At 39.1% G+C, this 19,231-nt stretch overlaps 2 protein-coding genes across 6 annotated transcripts in view; both read right to left on the reverse strand.

Annotated features, from left to right (window-relative positions):
• The window catches only part of LOC114871724 (TWiK family of potassium channels protein 9-like), a 176,960-nt gene that overhangs the window by 135,696 nt on the left and 22,033 nt on the right, over positions 1-19,231 (reverse strand). The window lies entirely within an intron of this gene.
• LOC114871725 lies at positions 682-1,739 on the reverse strand. Its single transcript, XM_029177964.1, has 2 exons — positions 1,545-1,739; positions 682-1,002 (listed from the first exon to the last, which is right to left on the reverse strand). The coding sequence occupies exons 1-2, from the start codon at positions 1,737-1,739 to the stop codon at positions 682-684; spliced, it is 516 nt and encodes a 171-aa protein (XP_029033797.1).

Consider the following 19,231-nt stretch of genomic DNA (forward strand, 5'->3'; position numbering starts at 1 on the left):
CAGAATTTCGTTTGCGAAGTGCCCGTCGCCGAGCCAAATCCCGTAAATTTCGAAAGCTATTAAGTTTATCGTGCCACCGTAAGAAGCTGCTAAGTTTTATAAATGGCATCCTACGGTGGCCACCGTCTTCGATGCAATCTACGAAAGAAGCTCGTCCCTCATTTCACTTAATTCTCGTGGCCGTGTGCCGAACGGAAGAACAAAAGGATTTTGCAGGGACTTACCAAGTACCAGTACGATTGATATATCGTAATAGAAAACGATTCGTTCGTCTTAACGTCCTCTTCCATTTACAATCGCCAGCCACTCTCTATTTAGCTTCGAAAGGTATTGAAATCTTTCAGACAATGGGGCCGTTTAAATGGCTGGACCTCTTGAAATGGCGAACCTATACTTTCTTCGCAATTTCAATCTTATTTGATACTTTTCTGAATAACCAATCTCTTATTCATGATTATTCTAAGATTTTGCATATTTATTACTTATCAAATGTTAAATCTTGCAATACTTCAACTTGACAAATTTAAAAAATAACAATTGTTTTCTATTCGACAAAGGATACTTTTAATCATAATCACCACAATTTAGTTGTATATTATAAAATTCACAAGAATGATGAACCTAATCGTACAGTAGGTATCAAATAACAAAGTTACTCTTTAAGAATCACGGTCGATCGAGTTACAAATGATCAGCAACGCAAACAGCGTTCGCCAAACTAACTGTGGGTGAAATTAAAGGTGAACGAGGTTTTACGAATCGTTTCGTCTTCTGTGATCCTACGTTAGAGCTGGTCAACTTCCTTTGACTTTTCACCGACGTGATTTTGCGGGAAGGGATCGTGTTTGACTTGATGGAATTGGAAGAGGGCAAAGGTAATTTAGCGAATCTCAAGGCAATGCGATTTGCACGATCTAATTCATCGGACACAGGGAGGAAATAGTGACCCCGGTGCCTTCTTAGTATGCCATACTCGACTCCCCTTCTCAACGCTGCTTTTACCTGTAATTATCGATTACCTAGATTTATACACTCTACCGATCTTTTACCCTCTAATTAAGCTGGGAACAGTGTCATTAAATGATATCGGCTTCATTTACTTCGAATCCTTTTCTAATAATTACTAGCTAAGTGGTAGTTATTTTATTTCCCAATAAAATTGTATGCTGAAATTTCCCTTTCTATTTAAAATATTTTCTATTTGATATTTCAAATTATTCTTAATAGACGTACAAATAGAATACAGAAAATATTTCATAAATAAAGCTTATCAAAAAAACAAAGTTTCAATGCAAGATTAAAGTGATACAAACTATGAACCATTGTAACAAAATAAAACAAATCGAACAAAATTTTACTCCACCGAAATTCCAACTAATTTTCACATACATCAGATATATTTAACTCCGTAACACGTAGCTCAAACTAATACGAAATGGAACGAAAGCTTTGAATGATTCTAAACTCTGCCAAAATTACTCGTCTAAATTGCTTGCTTCGAAAGGGTTCCTCTACGTCACAATTATCACCTTGAAACCACTCACTTGTCGTTTAACCTGTCCCTCACCCATATTCGTCCCGTAGTTTATGTAACCTATGATCTTGTTAGTAGTGGATCCTTTGGTCTGACGAAGGTCTTGAATAGCGGACACGATTAGAGCAGCAATTTTCATCGGTTTCACGTTTCGAACTTTTCTCCTCGACAATTTCTTCGTCACCCTTCCTCTTTTTCGAGCCATTACCGAACGATTAAACCGTCTACCTTCCACGATCAGAATAATTAAAACTTGAAATTTTTGTCGACTAGTCAGCGACAATCTTTAAACATTTTATATAAACGCCGAGAATTTACCACGTTAATGGATGTCGAGAAAAAACTTTTGATCGATCATTCGTTCATTTGTTTCGATCAATGTTTCGAACTGAAGTTACCTTTTAATTCAACGAGTAATTGAGCAAATTTCAGTAGACTGTGGATTTTTAATTAAATTATCAATTTAACAGAAGGCAAATAATATTTTTTCGCGATCAGAATATTTACAAAATTTTAATTGCTGTTTGAGGATTAAAAGTCCCGTTTCGATCTCGCTCACAGAAACACAGAGAAAAGTGCAAATTTACCGTGACGTTTATTGATTCCACGCTAACAGTCGTTTCGATGCCAATGAAAGGTACGGTTTAATCGTAATTATCTACCACTGACAATGGATAATAATTAGCGACAACAGAAGTTGCATGCGATCGGCAACGAATTACAGACAACCGACACCCGGACAGTTCGTTCCCGCAATTAATTCAAAACAGTCTTTTGAGCTGTCGCTATTCCGAACGAGAATTTCACATCGTTATTTCTCTGTTGATTGAAGTCATTTTCGATACACCACGCGTATAAAATAACGTCACTGGTTACTCTATGTATTGTACTTTTGACATGTTTACAGGGAATGTGATGTTTTATTTGAAAATTTCAAATGTAAAATTTTATCAAAAATTTTGACAAATAAAAATGAATTTCTCTATATCAAGAAAGTCTGACGTCTTTTTCTTCAGCCCATTCCTTTCTTTCCATTGCAGCACGTTCGGTCAACTTTACGATAGGCATATTACTTTTTCGCCGGTGAAAAAGTAAAAGGTCTTGAATAATACATTGCAGCATGCAGATGCACTCCGCACTGGTATCAGTTTCAAGGAAGCGTAATCACCCTTTTACTGGCACCCAGGGTGCTCCGATAAGACCGGCACACGGTTACGTGCAAATTAGTTTCCGTCAGTGATACGTGGCACAGCTGTTGATACGCGAGAACGTCGTTACGATGATCGAGTGCAAAGCCCCTATCAAACCGCTAATAAAGAATGGAGCAAGTTTATCCGAGCCTCGCGTGTGTCATTTCAATTTGTCCGACTCGAAATTGATACGAAAGTCCGTGTTGGGTTTCCTCTATGAACACCTCTCCGTAAGGAGAAATCGCGAGGGGATTACTCAAAAGGACAAGCTTATCCTCGGGGAGAAAATGACACTCGTTTGGTTAAAATATGATAGAAATTTCATTCAGAGAAATTGATAACATTCGAAGAATTTTTTTAAAAAATTTCCAATCATTTTCCAAATATTTTCCAACAATTTTCTGAGATGTATGGGCACAATCATCGATAGAAAAGAGAAATTACTCTGTTTTATTATGTAAAATTCAGGAACTGTTAGACTTTGCTGGACAGAATTTTTCTTTCAGTTTATTTAAGCAAATCTCGGCCCATAAAACGGGGGATAAAATTAAAAGAGAAAACTCGAGTTGGAGATAAGGCACGTAGCTGCAAGACTTCTAGAAATTCTTTCAAACGTTAAGTATTACAACGACTGGTAACAAGAAAAAGGCACGAGATTACAAGCGACCCCTGTGGCGTGAAAGAAACGATAAAGGATTATTAAAATGGAACCTGGTAAACGTTCTGATAAGAAACATTGCATGCTGTGTTAAAAGGGTATTATAATACGTGATTGATGAAAGAACAACGTTATCCGTAACTATAAATCAATGTTCCCTTCATGAGCATGTTCACGTTGCTAGCTTCTAAATACCAACAAAATCATGCTATTTTAGTTAATAAAAAGTATTCTTTTCTAAAAATTAAGTTGGAAAATTTCTCCCAGTGCCAGATAAAAATCCTAGTCACACCAATGAAAATATCTCGTACAAATAAAAATTCTAAATAAATCTAATCGACTTTTAGACCTGCTGTAAGATTAACCATAGGCAGCTTTCGAGCATCCGGTTCGCGAATGACGCGATAATTATCCAGAGCCAAGTGTAATTAAGTCGTTAAAACGTGGCTGTCCTTTTCTTAACGTTGCGTACGATATTTTACAGAAAATTTATCGGAGATCAAAGCGACAAGAGGCCAGTGCCAGTGGACACGACCAACAGTTATCGGCGGTAAAGCTGGCTGGGTCGGTGCTTTATCGTTTAATATTCTAAGTGGTCGTAGTACGAAGTGGCGTTATTGCCCTCGTTAAATCTAACGGACCGGGCTAATTATGCAGCCGGCTGAATTATTTGCGTCCTCCTTTATCGCATGCATTGCAGAAAGTGTTGCCCAGATGGGAACAAAATTTTAACTGCATTTTGTTCGCGGACGAACAATTAACTGTTCATCGCGCTCTTAATTCCTTTCCACCCACCCTTTGAATATATTTTCCACGAATGCCGGCCATTTCAAGAGCTTTACATCGGAAATGTTAATACGACAAAGTGTACGGAGCGTCTCTCGCGTCTCTTGTAAATGGAAATTGTTTTAGCCAAGCTTAAACGATACGCGGTAACGTGCAAAGAATAATGTAAAATAACAGTGTGTTACATGAACAGTATAATAAATGTAAATATCATTTTAAGTATCACGAGCTAATAAAATTAATGAAAAACTTCATAGTCTCACGATTGCACATAATTTTCATTTAATCTACAGATTATATCGAGTTCATTATGTCAGCTCCTATCTTTTTATTAAATCAGTACCATCTACTGACAGGTAAATGTTATTTTGCTTTCATCGATAAGCGTACTCATTGTGACGAAAATAATTGGTGTTCCGAATGACGTCGTTAAAAAATAATTACCTATTTATATCTTTCCCTCTTAGTTTTGCAATATTATATTCCCGAGTAATAAGAATTTGATTGACTAGAATAATCTTGATTCTGCATACTATCTCTATGAATAATTATCATGTTCATAATGTACGGATGTATATTTAATAGCAATGAAAAGCGTCTGATCAGCAATATTCCCCTTTCTCGCTCAATTCGACCGGCTCTGTTCTAATGATTCTCGACATCGAAACCCCATGACTCGACGTATATAAATCAACCGACAAATCGAACTTGAGAAATGGATCCTTCGCTTCGCTTTGTCTTCCTCGATCAAGCTATAGTATAACGCCATTCGAGAGCGGTGGTCTGTTGGAATCCAGTGGAGATAGAGAAAGGTCAATTAATCTCTCTGGGGATCAATGAAAGATCGAAGAATTTCATGTCGACTCGGAAAGAAGAAGAGGAAACAATCTCACCGATCTGCGTCGTTTCGCAAAGCACAGTGTTCGGCGAGTGGCTCTCCAGTCTGTTTTATCCGAGACATGATCGCGGGGAACAGAAAAACTTTCAATTATATTCGTATTCAATTACGACACGCTGCGCTGCTTGTTCAAACGTGGTTTGTCGAGAAGCCCACTCATACCGGATACAAGCGCTATCGTATACGCTCAGTAAATAAGTTCAAAGAAACGGGAGCTTCTGTGGGTCAACATCGCGAAAGGGTATTGTGTTGAACGTCAACGAGTTATACACAGGTTTGTATAGTGTGATTCAATTATTATACGCCCGGCACCGGGAAGATTCCTTTTAATTTTCCTAACTATAAAATTTTCGATTCTGACATTTCGAATTTTTCATAGACGTTCAGTCTTATATTCTTCTAAAATTTCTTTTTACTTCTTTTTACTCCCCGACACATCGATTACAAGATAACTAAAGACATTAAGCAAAAGCAAGTGCAAAAAGTATTTAATCAAACAGTCGTGTCGCGTTCGTAAATCTAATGTCAACAATAACGACGAACTGAGGCAAAAAATCAAAAAAATCCTAATTTCAACGCACATACAGTTAAACCGTAAAACAACTCGTCCGGGATTGCATCGAACGAGCGTCGATCGAACACAATTATACTCTTCAATAATTCATAGTCCCGCATCCGAGTAAAGCGCATTTCCCCGCCTCGGAGCGTCTGTTTATTCATATGCAGGGAATGGATCTCAGCAAATAGGAACAGTTCGAACTTTCCAACGTCCAATATCGTGGGGGCTAGGATGAACGATGCTGCAACGGGTGTGCATCAAATCAGTATCACGATGATATGTGATACCTCAATCCACCGTACCCGTAGAGATTTGAAATTTCTAATGCAAAAATATGAAACGGAAACTTCTTCAGATAATAACTTTATACTGACGTATGTATATTAAACCATCAAGGGAAGTTAACTTGAATGGAGTGGAGTGACACCCCAACTGACTGCTTCAAATAACATACCGCCCTTATTTGTTTGGATTAGAAGAGGAATAAGTATCAGAGCAACCTTTCAGAGTAACACGATACTCTGATACTTATATCGTAACTCAAAAAAAGGAAGGCGCCACCGGAACATTCCCTTTTAATTAGCCAACACAAAGCACTCTTGAGTAATCTTGATACTTTTATGATCGTTTAAGTCAGTAATTGATTGGAACCACAAAGTATTCCTTTGTAATATCATCTTTGTGTCTTTGTAACGTAACACGTTGCTCTGATAGAATGTATCGATGTTCCTTCCTAGCCGAAAGCAAGCGATCTTCGGCAGCCACTGAGATATCGAAGGCAGTCGTGAGAAATGGCACACCTTGTATTTCGACGCGGTTCCTATGTCGGTCGATCTTTAATAGCAACGAGTATCCGTCGAAACGAGGATCGTTTCGCGAGCTCTGGCCCGAATGCAGCGAGTGGAAAGTGATCGATCCAGGAGGGAACGAAAGCGGACTCGCGAATCGAACACTCGGCCAGTATGCAAGCTGGAACGGCGGAAGCGCATCCTAGGAATTACCGGCATTCCGTTGGATCGTACTAGGATTGCGCAGTTTCCACGCGACCCCGTAATCACCGATAGGACTTACTCGAATGCAATTGATCCGCGGCTAATGGTTGTACTCGCGATAATACCATAACAGTCGTGCATCAACAGCGTCTCTGATCCTACTATAGATTAAGGGTGAAACTTCTATAGTCACACTTCCTCGGATGAGTTTCCTTATACAGAATATCTCAAAATTAATGTATCATCTTGAAAATTCTTTGACTATGTAGGTGGTGATTGATTTGATGGTTAAGAATACCCAAGACCTGTCAGATCCCATAAGACATCAACTAGCCTGATAATTCAAATTTAGCCGTATTTTAGCCAATTTGGAGGATAAGTTCGATTGGCCATTAACAATTCTGGATAACAGATAAGCCTAACTGCCGCGTAGACGAGCTCGAGATCCCAAGAATTCACGATGCCATGGCAAGCTCATAAAGAATTCACGTCCAGCCAGCCTAGTCAGCTTGGGGTTAGGTAGCAAGAGAAACCCTTCTCCATTGGCTACGAAACTAGTTTCTACCTGTCAGTATCTTATCTGGCAAGAAGACCCACGAGGAAACGTCGTGGCTCGTTAATACTTTAATTTCGTGCTCCTTTGTGACAGAGCCACGGGCCCCTGACAAACGGAACTCGTGCGCCAACTTTCCGAGCTTAATTGTTTGCTTACCGAATTGTTGTTAGTTAAAGTGGAAACTTGCTGATAACTCGGGCTACGGGAAAACGAACGAGAGAGATGGATACGCGAGTTGGCGCAAATGGAAAGGAGAGAAGGAAAAGCATTAAGCGAATGGATTCTCTCGCAGCCGAATAGGAACTGCCAACAAGAAAGTGCTACATCATCCGACCTGATCGTGCTGAATCATCTTAGCAAAACGTTTGGAATTTAAAAATCCTTGGATTGTTTCATCAACGCGTAAGATTGAATCGTACGAATTGAGGTTACCGATTGAAACTGATATTTTTCGAATATCAATCGAAACTCATTGAAATCTCTTCGATATCAAATATTTTTTTTAACCAAATAATTATTGGAAAGCAATTCGATCTACATGCAAAGGTAATGGATTTTTATAAATCTTCGAGAAAAGTTTACTTATCCGTCTGAGGGGAAAAAGTGAAGGACGTCCCATGAAAATTCATAGGCCATAAAAGACTGATGAGGTGCAACGGAAAGGAAGACTCAATTTTAGGATCTACGCATCCAGACCCGTAAAAATAAGCAGAGAGAAAGTTCAGCTTCTCTCTCGGTGTATTTTCACGTAAGCTGGGCTGAATGCCAGACCGAAGGTATGAAATTTTTCTTCGTTCCACCATAATTTCCTATCCCTAACCCTTAACCAACCGCACCGTTCCACCGATGTTCCTTCCGCTTGAACTCATGCCAAAATAATACGAAGAAACATAACAGGATCCGATTAGAACCTTATCTAGGTAACGTTTAATAACTTTCTGTGCCAAACCTCCAACAAGGTAGCCTCTTCAGCAACAAAAAGATTGTTTTACAAGACTTTAAGCCCTTCGTTTCTTCGTTTTTCTTGGAATCTGAAGTTTCAGCTTTGAAACACCGATGAAAAATAATATTTCCAAGCTCGAAGTTAATACCAATTATTTCAACAATTTTCTCGGACCATCTTAGCGGACTTCCACTTGTAGGAAACATCCAATGCTAACGGTATATCTCAAGGTATTCTACGACTAACACTTTCCTGGCGGGTCGTCGACGATACCGGTGACAGTTCGACGAACAATTTCAACGCACCGACCGGCACTAATGTTGCGAATACATTTGCAAGTGTAAGCCCAGTTCGAATACCAGACGAATGGGTGCACAGTGATGCTGTAGCATCGACTAACTGGAACGACTGGAAGTACCAGTTGGAATCCCCGACGATCGACTCGCGAATATGTACCATTCGCGATTCGAATTCCTGCTTCACCAGGCTGCCTGTCCATTGGGACGATTACCCATCGCGCTACGTTTAGAGGAAATCCGGTCAGTCCGCGGATACATTGTTATCCCTGCTATCGATCAGACTGACGATCAGATGATAACTCTGACAACGATTGACGAACAATAGTTTGGAATTTCAAAGTGTCTCTTAAGCGAAAAAGAACGACAAGTATCGTGATCGAAACTTTTCGAAATCAATTTCTGTAGTATAATGGCGCGAAATAAATCAACGATGATCCTTCATAATATACAAAGCGTGGTATGCAAAGTTTCCATCGATCTGAGACAATTTTCTTCGTTAAAATTTCATAAATGATGTAACACTTTGATTAAAATATCTTCTGTCATAATCTATCATTCTCTTCCAGCTCTCGCTGAAAGATGAATATCAAGATACAATCTGTGATGTTAGAATTAATTTAAAAAACCTTGTACGTACGTTTCTATCTGTGTGTAAAAATTAATTATGTATTTAATAAATAAAAGTGAAACAAGTGTTGTTATTGAAAGGCATCAATTTGAATACCTTTTCCCACTTTACTTCTTACACACTTTTCAAATAGACCTAAACACGTGTGTCCATTGAAAGAATCTTTTCTGACCGACCCTATAAAATGTAATTTCGAATAAGCTCCCGTATCACTGACCGATACTGACGGGATACACGTACGTGACTACGCTTAACACGATTCATAAACCTCCTCTATTTACTTTCCCCGATGTTTCCATTCACGAAGAATGGTCAAGCTGGCAAACCGTAACTCTGTTCCCTGATCGAATTGAAGGTTCCTCGGTGGCGATTCACACGGGAATAGGAAGCGTGGTATATCCACGGGATCAGAGACCAGTAGCGAGGAATCTTCGTCATCCATGGGAAAAAGTTTCAGCTTGCTGGACACGTGTTACGAGGCAGACAGACTTTTTGAAAGTTTCCTTTCCCGGAATCGGACACTGCTCGACAAATGAAGAAACTTTTTGCCTTTCCTCTGACGGATAGGTCTTCCCTACCAGAGGCTTATCGAACCCTCTCTCTGCATCTCTTTTCCCCTTTTTCCATTCGTTTTTCCCATCATTTGCCGTTGCATCCCGCGACAAAATGATATTCGCGTACATCCACCGCTGGTTCTTTTTTCTCTTTAACGCGAAATTTCCCTGTCCGGCGCCCCTTTTTATTCCATTCCACCCCGTAAGTGAATAAAACCACGATGGAAAGTTTACGAACAAAAGTAGTGTACCGTTTGAGGCGGATAATCTCTTTCGTTGGTACGAGCTGCTTTTATGGGAGAAGAGTGTATTATGTTTTAGTTACGTGGCTGTTTTCTTTGGGGGATAATTATGGATCGTAGGTTTCAGGGAATTATCCGTATAATAATATACGGATTTGTATGAAAAGATTATGACGTGCTGTTTTAATCCACCGACAAGCTGATTTCTTTTAGCTTGCGTAAATTCTGAATTACGAAATTACTTTGAAGTTTATTCGTCGGTGGGTCTGGATTACGCGAGAAAAGGATACGAACGCTAAGACGAATCGTAACGAAGCGGTGTAAAATCGTGGAAGGAATCGAAAAGGATCCCACAACAAAGGTAGACATACCCTTTGAAAGACCTACTACGGTTCTGATCCGTGGAACAATTAGTCGAGGAAAAAGGGGCGCGGAACGGCGAGGCCGGCAACGCGAACGTCTATTGGAGAAGAGGAAGACGAGTGTAAGGACCAAGGGAAATTAAATCTACCTAGTTCCAGTGTCCCCATCCACCCTCATTATCGTGGAAAAGCGTAAAGATCCCGGCGAGATGAGGAGACATTGTTATACGGAACGAGCAACGAGGAAATCCACGTTTCCTGTTTGAGAAGTTCCCTTTGCTCTGTTCACCTGCTCGCGTCTCGTGTTACACGCGTCGGCGAGCATCGTCGCCTGGACGTGAATCGTTCTAACAATAAAACCCGACTCTTCGGGGACTCGATTCTTCGACCCGATGCTTCCGATAATTGCTAATCGAAATCGTGTCAACACCATTCGCGTAAACTAGGTCGAGAGCCTGATCCCTTAACGATTTTCGAATTCTACCATTCTATCGTAACATTTTGAAATTCTAATATTACTATGATATTTTGAGGTGTACACCGAGCGTCAGTGTAATCCAAATCATGTATGGAATAAATGGAGACGCTTTAAGTATTAAGCACACGTAAATATAATGCTCGTACAAGCACCTAAGCGGATTACACCCGGAAGAAGTACAGAATATTAAATTAGAATACAGTAGATAGGAGGGGCTAAAGAGATTAATCTTTTACCACATTTGATCCCTGTCAGAATCCGAGGATTATCATACTCCACGCGATCGTACGTAATCATTCTAATTAAGCGCATGATCTTCAACGATTATGCAAATATTGTCAATTTTAATGGATTACCGTATTTAACTATTAATTGTTCAATGCTAATTTTCGAGCAACGAATGATGATCGTTCTGAATAAACAAGTACGATATCATCGATTGGAATGCTAATCTAATTTCAAAGTGGGCAGAGACAGGTGGCGAAAGTGGCTTGACAATTCCGGACACCCCCTAGTCGTGATTAGGTTTATTTGCGGCTGACCACCGAGAGAGCATTGTCCAACATCCTGAAAATCAATGGCTCCTGTATAGTGAGTACGACAGGATCGGCACAAGAGGAAGGTAGAGCGGAGGAACAGTTAGATAGGCACAAGATTGGAGCTGGTGAAACAATAGATCCACCTCGACGGACGGTTGATTACCAGAGATAATTACAGATACTGCAATGATTTGTATTAATGGGCTGCGTGTGATACTTAGCGCGTGAAGCAATTCATCATTTCAAATGTATTCACTCTGCTTCATTAACTGACACAATTTATTCAATGCATACACGTTTTCCAATTGTTTAAGAAATTCATTTGTCAAAATTACCATTTTGGAATGGATATTGTTATTAATATTCTACTGTTTTCCATCAAACGATACACCGAATAAATATTACATTTCAAGAATACTGAATTCAATATAGAAGTGATTATTCGTCAAACTTTTATTTGAAAATATTGCACCACTTACGTTTTATTTTATAGTTAATCAAAACTATGTTTTATGGCTTCATTTCTCTGGATTGATTTTATTGAATAGAACAATAAATTCTACAGAATTGATTTTGTCGTGTTGCGAACGTGTATATCTTTTTCAGTCGTTTCTGTATAGAAATACAATCTACTTTCCAAATTACCTGTGGAAGCGAATTATAACAGAGGAAATTTCCAAATATATTCCACCGCAAATTTCGTTTGAGGCTAACCAACGAATTCAACACTGATTACCATGAATAATTTCACGTGTTTAATTAATTATGCTGTAATTATAAAATTTCTTTGCAAGGTTTCATAACAACCTGACTGAATGAAACTTTTTATCCTATTATGATTCTAATTTCAAAATGAAATTTCTATCACTGTTAATTAAATACTATTCACTTATATACATATAAGTAATTAGAATTCATTTCTGAAGTAAATAGGTATGACATATTATAAAACGTAATTGAAATTTCAATTTAAATGTGATATAATAAAGTAAACATCGTTGAGAATAATTAATTACTAACAAAGGTGGATAAAATTATCAAGTTACACCGGTATGGCCACAAGCTGTATACTAATTACAATCCCAATAACAAGATTCACATTCAATTATCGAACAATACCAGCGATGGTAATTTTCTCATCATGAAAATGAGCAAGATGATGCATAGCAATAACCCTTTATCGTAATAATGAAAACAATAACTAGATAAGAGTTGAAAAAATTGCCAATCAAATGTTCGCTTTATTATAAAAATGAAATGAATGTTCCTATCGCTAAAAAATAACGAACGGACCAACAAAGTTACTTGAAAATCCTGTTTCCAATCTTTTGTCGAGTCTAAGTGGAATCATTCAAACATATCATGATTCGACCAGCATTTCGTCAAACGTCGAAAGCAATCGTGTTGGCAAACGACAGGTATCTTGGCAGCACCCCGTTTCCCAGTAACGAACGATAAGTTTTCCCCAAGATAGATAGACGAGAAGGATATTTTCCGGTGGTTGGTGAGCCGACTGGATGGATCCCTACGGACTCGTTTCGATTCTATAGAGACGGTTGACAGTCTCGAGAAACGAACTATGGAGTTGTGAGAAGAAGACAGAAAAAAGAAAAAGAAAAATGTATATCTTGTCTGAAATCTATTGGCGAGCTCATCAATAAAAGTACCAAGGAAACTCTTAACCCCTTCTGTGTCCAATAAAATACATTTCAGAGATACTTATTGGTATAATTTACCAATGGAAGTTTAATTTATTTTAAAATAGTGAATCGATATAAAAGATGGAGATTCTCTCTGACGAAGACTTGCAATGATAAATTTACCTCACATAGCCTTCTAAGAAGAAGTGAAAAACATGGATGAATTTCAAAGATGACCCTGTTCCGTCAGAAGACAGAATTTTTCCCGAATTTTTCAGTGTCTTCTGCCTCACAAAACTGACAATGTGTCCAACAAGAGCAACCTCTTTAACCCGCTCCACTGACGCTATAACCGTCCCGGGGGTTGATTCTCGTTTAGCCCGATGGAGAAGTCCTTCCCGTGTCCATTTCCGGCGTCCTCGAGCGTGCTCGAGAAATGCTTCTCGAGGTCAACCGTCCGCTCGATCTTTCCTGATCATCCGGCTCGGCGAACAGAATCTTGCCGGATCCTTTTTCTTCCCGACCAAATGTCTCATGCCGCCTCTTTCGCTAATGACGCCTCCGTACCGGTTCGTCATACTTTACGACCGCGTCGTTCAACGTTATCGAACTTCCTCCAAGGAAATGCTCGAGCATCTTCGATCATGTTGAAGAACGAGCGAGCATGTAGCTAGCTAGCGTTGCTAAGTTTCTTCACTTACTAGACGTTTACGAGAAGCTGTCAGATTAACCTGTTTCTCAACTAACTTCCGGTTAAACGGCGACCCGTCGGTTGATGAGGAATGAACCTGATGCAATTTACCCTTTCTATTTTCACGTACATCGACTTTTTAATTATAATCAAATTTTCCAAGAAAAATGATTCTGATAAGTTTGTTATTTTCTGAGAGTGAAGAACTTCGGATTCATTAATAAGAAGATGCTAACGGACAAGCTGGCTGCATTATGGAAATTAATTTTAAGAATTATTAGGATAGATGGTGCATCGAAACGATGAAGAATTGGATAAAATTAATAAGTGTTGGATATTTTTCAAATTGGAATTCAGAGACAAGGAAGCATATGTGAAAAGAAAAATTTGAGAACAGTGCAAAGTTCGCTAAATTTAGTTAAACGTTAACGTACAAAGCTAGACACGTAACACGCTCGGCTAGCATAACTTTTGAATTATGCGTTCTATGAGTTATCGTTGTACAGAGAAGTTGTACGGTTTCAAGAGGAACATTCCACAACGTATCAAGTTTATTTAAAGCTTTCTTCCTGAAAGATGTACAATACGTTTTCACTGAAAGCGTATCGCACCATGAAAAATCCGTCGTTTTCACTTTGAAAGGAAAGTTCGCCACGAAACGTAGCTTTGTGGTCGCGAAATCGATAAGTTAGGAACATTCGACGTGCAAGGAAATTTAATTAACAGGATACAAGTCGTAATTTAGCTATTGTACTGGCCGACAGCAACGGACGTTCCATTAAATTGTCCAATTAAGTCGGTACCGTGGAGTCGCGTAAAACAGCAAAGCAAATCGCTCGCTGTACGCAACCAATTCGACGTTTGCCGACAGTTTGACGGGGCCGTTTCATTCGTGGCGAAAGTATAATTGGCTGTTCGAATGAAAGCTCGTAAAGAGCTTCTGCTGCGCGATTTCGAAAATCCAGCCAGAACCAACGCCCAAGCTGGCTCATAAAATAAAACAAGCACGATTCGAAAGCTATTTGATCGTTCGCAATAACGCTATTTCGTTCGACGCGATACGCATAGTTCAATATCGAACAAAAAACGCATATTGATGTGGTTGACAACAAATTAAAAAATTAATTAATTAGCAGAACTATATAATCGATGAAAGAAATTCTTAAAAAACTTTGCATTCCCATGTGCTGGAAAACAGGAAACGGTTTCTTTTCCTATCTTCCTCTGAAATTATGAAATTGATGAAAATATATTTTCTAACTTCGTTCGAAACATTTCGGCTACGCTGTTAGCAGTTTTCAACTTTCTACGGTTAAAAATGTGAAACGGTTGTTGGCTTCGTTCAAGGATTCGAAATTCGGCCCCCACTCGTACACGAAAACGACTTCCCGTGCTCGGACGTTTGAAATTTCCAAAAAGCTTCGAGTACTCTCGGTTACACGGCTGTTCCATTATGTCGCAAACAAAGTATCAAGGGTTTCACTGTATTAGAAGTCACTTTAGCTACATTTTAACCGTCGGGCCAGCGGTGTTTACCTTTTCCACGTCACACGACTACCGTAGCCAAGCCTCTACGAAAGAGACAATTTGAATCACAAATTCGCGTCCGCCCGCCAGCACTTTACCATTGTCACACGCTTGCCAAGTGGCGCGTATCCATAATAATAACTCACTAAATTCGAGAATGTAATCGTCGCTAATGTTACGGCCCCGCAGAAAATCATTTCAACCGTAAACACTCCCGTACGCGAATAATAAATTAATTGCTCGCAGAAACATTAATCGACCTTTCTCATTAAAAGCATTGCTTCAAAAAGATAATTGAAACATTTACACCTTCCCAATACGGTTATTTCAGAAACGAAAATTCATTTAATCGATGATGCCTTCGACATTAATTTTATCAATGACTTCTTCCATACATGAATATCCAATTAAACTATAACATTGTATGTTTAACCCCTTGGGTATATTTGATGAGAGAGATTGATTATGCATTTCTTCTACTAAAATCCAGGTTAATGAATGTAACACGTCGATCGATTCGAAACAATACTTAGTAAATTTAAACGATGCACGTACTTGTTCATTTTGAAATGTTTAATGAGATCGTTATCACTTGAAACACAGCAAATAATTACAGTATTTCAATGAGATACAGTCCCGTAGTATCGAGAATAGCATCGAATATATTTTATTGAATAAAAACTTTCTTTTATAATCGCAAGATATCCTTTTTATATTTCCGATATCAAAATCTATTAAAACATCCCCTTTCGAGGATGCGCTATCTCGAAACCGAGGAAACGTGTGCACACCTTATCCTCGCCAATTTTCCGCGCTGAGAGCGTCAGACAGAAAAGCGATAAGAGAGGAACGACGTATAAAGCATCATTCGCCTAACCGTCCCCTGACAGAGACGATAAACAATGCTGTTTCTTCTCGCCGGACACTATTTCCCGCAGGTTACAATAGAAGCCGCGTATACACGAAACGAGAGAGGCAACCGTGAGATAACTGTGCTTGTTTACGAGGCCGTAAATGCTTGGTAAGTACTTTTAAAAATTATGCGTGTAACAAGGTTGCACACGCGTGCGTTCAGACCTCGGCGTGTACGTTCCGTGTGGCGGCGGTGAATTAAGTGTCGGGGGCCAAACGAGATATCTTGCGATTTACCGTGCCGAGAATTATGTTCATGCAACCCCCACAGCGGTAGCGTACTAACGTAAGATTTGTTTTAGCCCTCGTGGATATATCATGCATGCGAATCGGGTACGGGGAAACCGCACCATACACCCCTTACTCCAACCGGGTTTGTTAGGTCGACGCGTGGATTAAACCGTGCTTGAAGACTAACGCGGACCAGCGTAATTTGTTTTGTTAAAGAATCGGCTCTGCTTTGAATAACTGCGCTGGTCTATGGTAAATATGGGAATGGAAGAATTATACAGCGAGTGGAAATGTAATGCCAGAGAAATATAGCGCGGAAATGTTGTACGAATGTGAAAATGGAAAAATATCGAAGCGTGAAAATATAGAGAGTAGAATTATGAAAGAAAAAAGAAGCAGAAGAATTAATGACTAATTTCATCGTGAGATATTATTATCAGAAACACCTCTGTTAGCGCCATTTTCAAGTATGCGCCTCGGAACCCCCGAACACTTAACCCTTTCGTGCTTGGAATTCATTAACGCTTAGACAATTCTACTGCCAGACAATCCTAATTATAACGCCGAATGAAAGCCAGACATATCCTAGAATCAGTGAATACAAATGTAACTCTGATTCGACGTCAATAACGAAGCACTTTTTCGATGAACCGTGAATAGAACTTTGATATACAGTTGCTTTCAATGCAAAAGACTGAGAATTTAATTAAAATCGATACATGGTTTACTACTCTTTTAGGTATTTACGGAACAATGTTCGTCATTCGACAAAAAGAGACGGTAAAAGAAACATATTTCGCATGGTTCCACGAATTGCTGTCAGATATTACTCGTTGGACCGTTTGCGCTAGATTTAATAGAACGTTTTGCGCGATACACCGATGCAGACATCATTTTATTGCAACGCGTGCAATAAAATGCATTTTTATATGCCGTATCGTGTGCCATTCGTCGCACACCTCTAAATAATTTCATTTGCAAACGTTATTCGAGACAACGAACATATTTATATCACCGGTTTCAAAATAATATTGAGTCAAACTATATATTTGAAATTCGATTAGAAATAGAATTTCGTTCGCTTAGAGTAAGATATAGTGGGAAGGATAAAGGAGAATTCAATTTCAAAGGCGAGTTCGCGATGCAAACAAGCAAACGCGACGGTTCGTGTCTTGAAAATTAGAATTTCCCTTCTCGGCAAATGCTACGAGACATTTATGGGATTTGTCCGGTTCTACCAGGGGCGTATTACAAGCGGTGACCGTAGTGTCTCTATAAAGCCGACTGGTCATCCCTCCTAAGCCTGTAACCCCGTGATCTTATACCAGCGACGTGACAGTGGCCGTGCTAGTGTGTGTTCGTGACAAACCATGCACTGATATCCGGACAATAAATTGTCCATATCAGTGGGAGACAGTAACTGTCTTGCTGAGCGTAGGGACAGCCCTTGGAAACTTGATCTTACAATTAGTCGTGTCCCACTGACGTTCGACTTAGCTTTCCTTGAATGATCGCTAAACTATTTTGTAAAACATTCTAGAGTGAACTATGCTAATTTGGGGATTGCATTAATTACTGGTACTCTCAATTTTTGTAAAAATTCATAAGAATTTTTATCTTATAGAGAAAAATTTTAACACTTGAATAGAGGACCATGGAGAGAACCCACATTTTAATTTAGTTTTGTATTTTATATTATTATCATCGTTTTTTTAAAAAACATGGTTTTGAAAAAAGACAGTAACTTTCATTTCATAGGAACGATTTCGTAAAATGTTCGATTCTTGTTAATTGAACGGTGCAATCGTAAGTTGAATGTTTTCGAGTTAATTGTGCCTGGCACAATTATCGTGTACCGTCCATTCCGCACGCGTGATTAAATAATTGCTTATTCGAACGATTCAGTCGACGATTGGATCAGCTGCACGTAGCTATGTTTTCATGAAGCTTATCGGGTTCTATGGGAAACACTCGTGTAATTAATTGAAATACAACATCGGTTGCTGCGATTTTCAACTTACAGATCGTTGCGACCAGAATACTGCTATATTTCGTGCAATCCCCCTAATTACTCGTGGATGAATTCGTTCGAATATAAATATTTGGATAGCGAGTACCGATGGAAGAACTGATATCACTATTTCTGATGAGATTCAATAAGAAAAAAAAAAAGAAAAAAGTGTTAGAAATTTCTTCATTTCACTTTATGAACATCGTCAAAAATTGAACATGTTGAAATTACCCTTGGATAAATTGTCATACTAAAAGGAAAATAAACAACGAATTAGCCCCTTTTCACGCAATTTAACGAAACCGTTCGATTCGAGCGTAAATGTAAAGCACTCGACCGAGCTGCACACCAGGTCTACGTGAATAATAAATTAACGAAAGCTCGGATTATCGTCGGTGCTGGATTACATCGGGTCCATAGGATTATTGAACTTTTATCGAGAAGACGTAGGCGAGAGGGAGAAAGAAGATAAAAGAAAAGAGAAACGAAACGAACTGGTTGAAACGAACGAGCCGAGAAACGGGCAAGAATTGGAAATGAAAGAGGGTCCTTCAGCGAAGAGACGCTTGGCAATTCGCCGATCCGATAAACTCAATCAGCTTACTCATCTACCTACATACGTGTAGCTGCGCGTCTACTAATGATGCTTAAATCCGGCCAATCTCAATCGGGCTTCTCTTGTGTCCTGATTGCTACCTGTACAGACGCAACGATGCTACGGATTATCCTTGAAATGCTTCTTCTTTCCGATCCTTAAGGATCGTGATTCAACCTCGTGCTCGAAACGAGATGGAACTCAATTTTCACAAAATCACTCGTAGAACCGGTGTTTTCTATCGCGAGCAAACGAGAAATTCTCGATGAACAAATCGTCCAACTGCGAGATATCAAAGAAACTGTGATCCTATTTTTTAAAATAAATTTTGTTAAAAATACAAACATCTTTGAAAGGTAGAGTTGCAGTCGTAGATATTTAAAATTCCCAACAATCGCAATGAGAA

This window comes from Osmia bicornis, chromosome 12 (assembly GCF_907164935.1).
Source record: "Osmia bicornis bicornis chromosome 12, iOsmBic2.1, whole genome shotgun sequence".
In the NCBI taxonomy this organism is placed as follows: Eukaryota; Metazoa; Arthropoda; class Insecta; order Hymenoptera; family Megachilidae; genus Osmia; species Osmia bicornis.

Excerpts from the sequence above, each read along its gene's own strand:
- LOC114871725 (XM_029177964.1), bottom strand. The coding sequence starts at position 1,739 with ATGGCTCGAAAAAGAGGAAGGGTGACGAAGAAATTGTCGAGGAGAAAA. Across the intron at positions 1,003-1,544 it reads AGGGACAGGTTAAACGACAA|GTAAAAGCAGCGTTGAGAAG; the intron begins GTGAGTGGTTTC and ends CGATAATTACAG.